Source organism: Pteropus alecto, unplaced genomic scaffold, assembly GCF_000325575.1.
Source record: "Pteropus alecto unplaced genomic scaffold, ASM32557v1 scaffold195, whole genome shotgun sequence".
Taxonomy (NCBI): Eukaryota; Metazoa; Chordata; class Mammalia; order Chiroptera; family Pteropodidae; genus Pteropus; species Pteropus alecto.
The window spans coordinates 3,454,971-3,464,691 of NW_006438073.1; the positions used below are offsets into that span (position 1 = coordinate 3,454,971).

At 49.2% G+C, this 9,721-nt stretch overlaps 1 protein-coding gene across 3 annotated transcripts in view; it reads left to right on the forward strand.

Annotated features, from left to right (window-relative positions):
* Nucleotides 1-9,514, forward strand: part of ZDHHC14 (zinc finger DHHC-type containing 14) — a 221,250-nt gene extending 211,736 nt beyond the window's left edge. For 2 of the 3 annotated variants that reach the window (XM_006915021.2, XM_025049067.1), the window contains 2 exons: nucleotides 258-360; nucleotides 8,275-9,514. In XM_006915021.2, the coding sequence (XP_006915083.1) occupies nucleotides 258-360; nucleotides 8,275-8,673 (502 nt within the window). In that variant the 3' untranslated portion in view covers nucleotides 8,674-9,514. The remainder of the gene's footprint in view (nucleotides 1-257; nucleotides 361-8,274) is intronic. The other variant, XM_015591912.2, reaches the window with a different exon arrangement.
* The last annotated feature ends 207 nt before the right edge of the window (nucleotides 9,515-9,721 follow it).

A 9,721-nucleotide genomic window follows, 5' to 3' on the forward strand; every position in this document is an offset into this window, starting at 1 on the left:
GGGGCAGAGGCTGGGGGAGGCGCGGGCGTCTGCAGCAGGCAGCAGTGAGGGAGCGAATGTGACAAGCGTTTGAAAAGGCAGAAGTGACAGAATTGGGTACCTGACCACCCAAGATGAGTGGAGGCGTCTCCCGAGGTGCCTGAGGTGGGGCCTGTCCCAAAAAGAGGGACCCCCAGAATGGAAATCAAAAGCGTTGAGGGCGTCTTTGCCTTTCTGTTCACTCTCGTCCTCCTGCACTGTTTTGTTTTCTCTTGTAGCCTAATTGACAGAAGAGGGTACGTCCAGCCCGACACGCCACAGCCGGCCGCACCCCCCAATGGGATGGCTGCATACGGGGCCACGCAGCCCCAGAGCGACATGGTACGAGCTGCCCGCAGTGGGGCCACAACTCCCTGCAAAGACTTCTCTTTCGCTTCTATATTCACTAACCCAGTAACGAACCGGGCCCACCTGGAAGGCTTCCCCGGCCACCCCCGCGTGAGGGGCTCAGCCCAGGGGAAGGCAGGTAGTGGCTGCAGAGTAACTGGTTTCTTAGGGGCTGCAAAGGGGAAGTGCCCACAAAATCTCTTCCAGAAACAGCTTTGTAGCACCCCGTGATGGAAAGTCCCCTTACACGGACCAGGGCGTTGTCCGGGGGGACGCTATACAGCTACCTGAAGCAGGGCTGGCTGGACAGTCCCCGTGTCCCATTCGGTCCCTTTGCCTCAATCTGTACTGACTCCCTTACCCCCTTTTTAAGTGCGCAGCGGATAGTGCTGCTGGTTCTCCCCTCAGCCAAAATCAAAGCTCAGCCATGCACACCTTAGTATGAATAAGCAGACAAGGTGGTTCATTCATTCACAGCAAAAACTGACTGGGCGCCTCTCCGCGGCGGGACCACACGTTGTGCTTCTGTGGTGTTATATACCAGGGCGGGCTTTGTTTCCAGTCTGCGATGAGTGATTCCATCTAGTATTCAGCTCATCTAGGAAATTTCTTTTGGCATTATTCTTTTTCATTCTAGAATTTTCATTTGGCTATTTTTATTTGTCTGCTGAATTGTAGTTCTCTGTTGAGACTTCTTATCTATTTACTCATTGAGACCATATTTTTCTATAATTATTTGAACATAATTATATTACTGATCAAAGTCTATCTGCTAAGAATATCTGGCCCGTCTTGGGTTTGGTGTCTGTTGACCACTTTTTTTCTTGACTCTGGATCACTTTTTCCTATTTGTTTGTATGTCTATTGACATTTTATGGAATACCGGATATTTTGGACGGTATATTATATAGACTCTGGATTTCAATGTCTCCTCCTGAAGAGTCTTGCCCTTGTTTTAGCAGGCAGTTCGATCACTAGCTAATCATCTTGAACTTTCAAGGGTCTCACGTTAGGGCATGACTCTTGCTCCTAAGGCCCCGTCCTCGTACTGCCCTCGCTGGATACCAGGACTGTTGACAAAGCCTTGGAGGTGTGAACGAGGTCCACGGCCCCCAGCACTGCTTGTTTCAACCTCTGCTATGTCTCTTCCTCTCCCAGCCCCATCGCAGCTGCTCTCGTGCCATCCCGCACATGCTCACCACGGCCTTTGGTTACAGACTTGTGGGGACCCCCACTAGGACTTCAGGTCCCCCTTCCCCCGCCCCCCGGCTCTCTGCAGCATTCTCTTCTCCAGTGCTCTGCCCTGTGATCCGAGCGTTTCAGCTTCCTCACGCTCGGGTCCCTGCTTTCCCCACTCAGCAGGACCGCTGTGCTCTGCGCAGACTCCAGCCTTCGTCATGGTTGGGACAGATGCGCCCCCAGGAAAGAGCTGGTTGGCTGTCGGGCTCGCCTTGTGCATGTCCCTTCTCTTGGGGATTGCGATCTTGCATCGTCTGTTGTGTACTATTGGAAACGTTTGCCTCGCATGTTTGGGGCAGTTTCATATACTTTCTTATCTACAAACGGAGTGCTAGTCTAACGTCTGTATCCATCGTTCCTGGGGCTGGAAGCCTGCCTCTGTGATTAGGGGACACGGCCAGCAGCCCACGTTGCCATATGCGCATGCGCACATTTTTTGTTACCCATTCTACCAACGGTAAATACCGAATTAGCCATGAGACGCGATTATTCGATTATTCGGGCCAGAGCCTGCCTCAAAGGAAGAATGCTGATAGACATTTAGATTTAGCACCAGACTGGGCGTATTCATCTGAAAGGAAAGGCTGGAGGGAAGATGTCTCTGGTTAAATTTTTGCCTATTCTTTTCTTTTAAGACCAGAAGCCAGGTCAGAGAGGTACTTCTAGGGAAATAGGCACTATTTCTAGGGAAATAGGCACTATTTTAGAAATTAGAGCTAAAGACTTAAGTCTTAGATAAACATACAGATAGTGCAATGCAGAAAAATTGGGTAAATATTGATAGATAGCAGGCACCGAAACATCCACTGAGGCCTTATTTGCTATCTTAAAATTGGGAAAATTCACAGTAATTTACCATCTCATGTAATTTGGAGATGGGGATGGTGATATGCTAAGTGATCTTCCTTGTACCACAGAGTCCCAAGGAAGAAGGGTTAGTGATGAAGCGACATCGAAAGCATTAAAATGGTGCGTGTAACCTCAGGACAGCCTTGCTCATCGGAACACCGGCGAAATTCTGAGGAACCACACGGCACATGTGCCGATAACCTCAGTGCCCGCTGAGGATTATATTTTCATTATTCCTATCTTCCTCATTATGGGGTTCGGTTATTACCTAACATGGAAGTTCTGTCTATGACAATATGTGTATGTAGTCGTGACATCCAAGGATGGTCCAGTTTTTAGGATGCGTATCTCATTTGATTGTCCGATGCTTTAAGTTCTGTATCGCACCAGATTGACAGTTTATGTTTAAAGCTGTCGCTTGTAGCTACAAAGATCCTTTGGGATCATGTGGTAAACACATAGTTGTTGAAATGTCTTTTTTTGTTGTTTTGGAAAATCATTTGCTGTATGTACTTAACCTAATTTGTTAAATCTCCCTTAATCCAATATCAAAACAAGACTAAACCTATTAAACTCGTATTTCAGAAGAACTCTCCATGCATAATCTGAGAAATCAAATAGAGTAGAACAAATAACTTAAGCAAACTTAGACGATAGTGTTAAATAAAAGAATAAAAAGAAAGCGCTCTTTCTAGCTTTCATTTTAGGTGGCTTCTGGAAGTTTGTAGTGTTTTAAAATGGGGGGCAGTCACAAGACCCCAGAACACAGCTTCACAGGCAGACAGAAATAAATTATGCCCGATGCGAATATTTTGACAGAAGTGGAACAACCTAAATAATTTCATTCATTCTTAATTTGTATAAAAACCACCTAAAAACTCCACATTTCGCTTTCAGCAGCATTTAATCTGTACCCGAGGGTCATTTCAGATAAGAAGTCAGCTAGAGTAAAAGGAAATGTATTCCAACATGAGCAATTTTATTTGAAAATCTGCAGAAACAAAAAGTAAATTATCTCTGGGGTGTTTTTAAACTGTAGCATTAAGTGATGATGTGTGTGACATCGAACATCTGAAGCCATAAACTTCTTTGCAAGTTAAATGCCAGCGCTTCATTTAGGCAATAAATCAGCAGCCGTCACGGTGACTTATTGTGACTACGGCCAACACTCCAGCACCCAGACAGAATTAGTTTTAAGCTGCCGACAGAAGGGTCTCTTCATAGACACTCTTACAAGCGATCAGGTTTCTGTTCTGTTAGTATTCGGCATTTGGATGATTTCCGACCTAAAAAAAAAAAAAAAAAAGGGGCAATTTCCTAGGGTTCAACTCTATATTTGATAAAGAGGAACTTTTATGGGTTGTTTTGGAACGAAAATAGGACTTTCTCAATTTCCTGTTCCTAGTAATGAATGAATTGTCATTATCCGATATCCTGGGGCTTGGTCATTTCTCCTTCAGATTCTAGAACTGGTTCGATAAATGAAAATACTCCCAACAGCTCTACGGTGTTAGGGCTGGAAGACACACCCCCGCCACCAAGATGTGAGGGACGAAGGGAGGGGCGACGTCTCCCTCTACTGGTTGAAGATAAGCGTCCTCAGAGGAAAAGGCGAGAGGGCTGTGAAAAAGGTGAAGGTGAGAGGAGAGAGAGAGGCGGGAAGGAAGAGAAGAAAAAGAGGAAAAGGAGGAAAACCAGAGAAAGAACGAGATGGACGGGGGAAGTGGGGGCGAAAATCGGTGGGACCAGAGAAAGAAGATGAAGTCGAAAAATCAACAAGAAACGGGCAACTAATAATTAGAAGCAAAGTTTAAAAAGGAAAAGGTATCAGAACACCTCTTCATGGGTCATCTCCACGGGAACCCTAAAATAATGGGCCATGTTCTCCCTCGAAGTTCTCACATGGGAGCTGCAGCCGTGAAGCTTTGTCCACCCGCCCTCCTTGGAATTTTGGCGTGTGCTAAATGAGGAAAAGCTCTGACCCTAAAAAAAAAAAAAAAATTCTCCTAATCACTGAATTTCTTCTAAGAAAGAGATGCTCAAAACATGCCAAGTTAATATTATAAGCTCTGAATTCCACTGGGCAGGGTCATTGCACTACCGTTGGTTGGAATCCAACAGGACCCATAGTTTCCCATTCAAGAGTCTACCATGAGCCAGTTACCTAACCAGTTACGTAGGAGCATTATATGGACGATATCCTCTGGAAGAAAGCCTGGTCCCTGAGTCCCCCCAGATGGGATTGGTCTTCTAAATGGATGTTGAAGGTAGCAAACTATTTTCGAAGCTATGGGAAATGAGCAGGATTTAGACACTTAGGTTCATGGTCCCAGTAATTGTGCTCAGTGATAGATAATTTTAATTAAATGTTTTAGGCAAAATTTTTCTTTCAGATTTTTAAGCCCTTCAGCTTTACTCCAGTAAACTGGAGTGCGTTTTCAACAGGGTCCTGGCCATGAGGCTGAGCACGGATTTGTGACCGTTTTAACGAGGTGTCATCTTGCCCACGAGAAAGGGCCAACAGGTGTGTGCAGGAGTGGGCCCAGGTTTGGAGGGGCCTGAGTCATGCAGTTGGGAGTCCTCTTTAGGAAAAAGAAAACAATATGCAAAACAAAACAAAAGCAAGGAACACGGCTTCGGAAGGGGTCGTTCAAGCAAGGGACCCCGAACTTAAGCATTGTAGCTTCAGAGTAAACCTGCCTCCAAGTCAGCACAATGACGTTTCAGTGTAGAGTCTCAGCTGGCTCTTCAAATTCCTCATGACCAGCCCAGTGAACTTGAGCTCTGAGGAACCCAACAGACCACTGTTTGCAGCCGCAACCTCCCAGAAGGTTCTGATGGGTTCCCAGAGGAGGAGTGGTCAGGGAAGAGGGGAGGGCAAGTGTTGGGGGAAGGGGCGGGAGACCGCGGAAGTCAGAGGGGGGCCACCTCTCTCCTCACCCTTGGGCCTCCTGACCTTGACAACCTCCTCCAGCTCTGCCGTCTAACATACTCCTCTCTGAGTCTTTACCGGGCGGTCTGTTTTGGGCTGGTCCCTAAAACAAAATTGGCCAATTCGTTTTCAATTTTTTTAAAAAAGGCTCTTTCTTCGGGTCAACGGAGACAAACAAATCTGACTTGCAGTTTCTTCTTCCCCTAGAGCTGGGGGTGTTGCGTGGACAGAAACATTAGGATGAGTGAGGGCTCCAGAAGGAACGATTGAGAACAGAAAGGCACCTGCCCTCTGCGGGGGCATCTCAGCCTTGGGGTCACTGGAGGGGTCCGCGCTGGGAAGCTGTACTGAGCTACAGGCAGTGCAGGAAGCTCCGCCAGCAAGGAGACTAAGTGCTGATTTTCCTAAAACGTTCTTTGCAAAGCACAGAATATCCAAGGCCTGGGGATAGTTTCCAGAAGATGAATGTTTAATCAGGAAGGTTGCTCTCGTCTGCCTCTGCCTATCAAGACGGAGCCGACGTGCAGAAACCTACTGGCAGTGTCGGAGAGCCAGCAAAACCTCCCAGCGACCAGAGCTGTCTGCAGCCTGACAGCACCCCGCCCCAAAGTGACCCCCTCCCCCAGCTGAAATTCCCTGGGGGAGGGGGTCACTTCGAGAGTGGAGGAAGCCGCTCAGTCGCCCAGTGGAAAAGCACCGCTGTGGCAAAGATGATTTGGGAAAACGACCACATTAAATGATTGTTAAGGCCTAACAGCCCCTCCCCAGCACTTTTTAAGGGCGGTTTCATCTCCAGGGAAGAGCCCTCCGCTCACTCCCCAGCCCTTCTCCACCCATCCCCAGCTCTGGGTGTTTTGAAGTTCCCTTGGCTGCAATGAAGCGATCGCAGAAAAGCCAGGATCTGCCCAGACGCTGGCTTTCCCTCTTTAAAGCTGCACCCTGAGTTTACTCTTGCCTGGAACCAAGGTCTTTGAACTTGTGACACCTATAAATTCCTTAGAGACTGCGGCTCTTCCACCTCTTCATGGAAGCTTGTGGGGGGCGGGATGCGTAGGGGTTGGGCTACCACTTGTGATTTTAGAAAGAGACCCATTTGGCTGAGGAACTGCGACTTGGGGTGAACCCTCCTCCCCGAAGGCTGAGTGTTCCAGTTAGGTTGCTTCTGTGCCTGGAGGCGGGTCAGTGACGCGGTTCTAGGTGCGTCTCTGGGCAGGAGGCGGGCGGGGAGCACCTCCATCGCAAAGCTATCAGGCCGAGCTTCTGCCGTAATTCCAGAGTTCCAAAAACAAAGAAGGAATAATAAGACAAGTAACATTTCTTAAGCACCTACTATGTGTCAGATGTGTAGTAGAAAGAGATTTGCAGTCGAGTAGTCTCAGCCCCCAAACCCGCATCCAGCCCTCACTTTTACCTGTAAGGCCTGTGAGCAGGCCACCCCCCTATCTAAGATCCGGGGTCTTCATTTGTAAAGAGGGGAAACGGCTTTGTCCTGAGAACTTCTGAAGAAACAGAGTGGCACTTCTGGCTAATTGCTTGAATGTCAAGTCACGATACACTCGCCCGATATCCGCACCCATTCTTCCTCCTTCCCACAGAAGAACGAGTCACTGCACAGACTCAAGTGTAAGGTCTCCGAGCGCCCCGAGATCTCTTCCGGCTGTTCTGAAACTTGCCCACAGCCCAAGGGAAGGGTTTACGAAGGTATCAGAGATCCACGTTCCACCGGCCAGAAATGTGTTTACGTTATTTCCTTTGGCCAGTGAGTAAAGTGAACCGAAGGACATGAGACGTGATGTGATTTAAAAACACTGAGAAGAAAAGGAAATCCCCCGTAAAGGATTGGCATTCTCTTTCACCGATTAAAAAAACCGCAGAAGCTCAATTAGTGTTTCTTGAACGAGGTGAAAATTTAGCAGTGGGGAATTCTAGGGCTTTCTGACCAGACTGATCAACCCCCAGGAGCTTCCGTTTCCCATGTATTTTTCTTTCTTTTTTTCATGATAAAATATACGTAGTATAAACTATGCCGTTTTAACCGTTTTTAAGTGTACAGTTTAGTGGCATCAAGTTCATGCAAATTATTATGCGGTCATCAATACCATCCACCCTACAGAACGCTTCTCATCTTGCAAAACCGGAACTCCATGCACTGAACACTAACTCCACATTTTCTCTCTTGGACCCTGGCAGACACCCCTCTGCTTTCTGTCCCTGTGAATTCGACTAAGCTAGGTACCTCGTAGAGGTGGAATCATGGAGCATTTGTCCTTTTGGGTCTGGCTGGTCTCACTTAGCACGATGTCCTCGGGGTTCATCCGTGTGGCAGCAGGTGTCAGAATGTCCTCCCTTTTTACAGCTCAGTGATAATCCGTTACTGTGTGGACCACGTTGCGTTTATCTGGTCATCGGTCAATGGACACTTGGCTTCCTTCCGCCTTTTGGCTCCCGTGAATAATGCTGCTGTGAACACGGCTGGACAGGCCCCTGTCATTTTAGAACGATGTAGTACAAGAGTTTTTCAGCAGACAAGAAACAGCTGCCTTGGATGGCTGCAGGTGGTAGAGCCCGCGGCATTGCTCTTCAGGGAGGTCCTGTCTGAGAACGAGGGCCAGGAGTACGGTAGCTTGAGGCCGTACGTTACTCCCTGGGCACCTGTGGGGACTGTGAGCTTGAGCCGGGGGTCGCCACATGAAACCAGGCTGCTGTGCACACTCTCTGCCCCCAGCCGACTGAGGCATCACTAACGGTTTCCCTCTCTCTCTCTCTCTCTCTTTCTCTCTCTCTCTCTCTCGCATCCCGCCCTGCCTCTGTCCCCGTGCCCCCTCCCCTCCTGACCCTGTGCCTGTGTGGTCTCGCCTTCTCTTTGCTGGCTTCCTCCTGCTCTCCAGTGTGACCAAGACCAGTGCATTCAGAGCACCAAATTCGTTTTGCAGGCCGCGGCCACGCCCCTGTTGCAGAGTGAGCCCAGCCTCACCAGCGACGAGCTGCACCTGCCCGGGAAGCCCGGCCTGGGCACGCCCTGTGCCAGCCTGACACTTGGGCAGCCCACGCCGCCCTCCTCCATGCCCAACCTCAGCACGGAGGCTGCGCTCACAGACATACTGCCCCTGAAGGAGGAGCATGTGGGCCACCAGTTCCTGACCCCAGAGGAAGCACCCTCGCCGCCTCGGCTGCTGGCGGGCAGCCCGCTGGCCCACAGCCGCACCGTGCACGTGCTAGGCCTGGCCAGCCAGGACTCCCTGCATGAGGACTCGGTGCGCGGCCTGGTGAAGCTCAGCTCCGTGTGACCACGTGGCCCGGCTGGGGACTGCAGGCCATGGAAGCGGGCAGAGGGGCTGCTCCCCACAGCATCTGCCTCATGCCCCTGTGCCATGGCGGCAAGGACAACTCCAGGTCCTGGACACAAGGACCACTGAGGGTGGAAGCGGCAGAGCCCAAACGCTTCCAGCTCCGTTTATTGGAATCGTCTGCCCCACCCCGACTGTGTCGATAACGAGTAACTGTTTTCAGACGTTTGGGATATGAAGGGTGGGCATGGGGACAGAGCCTGGGGTGGCTGCAGCCAGAGGCGGGGGGAAAGCTCAGTGCCTGGATGTCATACCGTCTGCTCGCTGCTTTTGTTGACAGATGACACGGAAGGTTTCTAAGACTAGAGGCCAGGCTGAAATTGCACTTAAATGTTATGCTACTAATATTTGAAATAGACATGCCATTCCATTTGTTAATTTTTTTTTTTTTAATATCTAAAGGGAAAAAAAAACGACCAGACGTGGATTTGCATGTCACCGGGGGCTGTTTACAGTGGTGTCGGTATTCAAAAGGAAGTGCCGCCTTCTTTCTTTCTTTCTTTTAATTTTGTGAATTTTCAAGTGCTGTTTTATGGGAAGAAAGTGCAAGAAACCAAGCCTCAAGGTCAGAGCCCTCACTCGCCAGCTTATTCAGCTTCATGATGCGCGGGGAGGCGGCGCCTGGGCGGCAGAGGGCTGCTGGGGTGTTGTGTGGAGAATCAGTTAACCTTCTGTTCAGTAGTTAGCCGAGATGTTGTGTTGTACCACACGCGCCACAGGCTTCACCACCTTGTGTGACCAAACTTCCTGTGGACAGCCAATAAAATGACGTCCTCTGTTATTTTGGACCTGTGTACAGTTATCCTTAACAGCTTCAGTGACAGCAAAGTCACCTGGAAGGCCTGCTGAGAGTTTGTTCTTATTGACGTATCCCTCGCGAGGAGTGGTTTCCCAAAAGGGGTCTGTATGGGATGATTTCTTAAATGGGAAAGTAGCTTTTCCATCGGCATTTTTCTTTTTAATCATCTCTTTTTGACGCAGTCTTAGT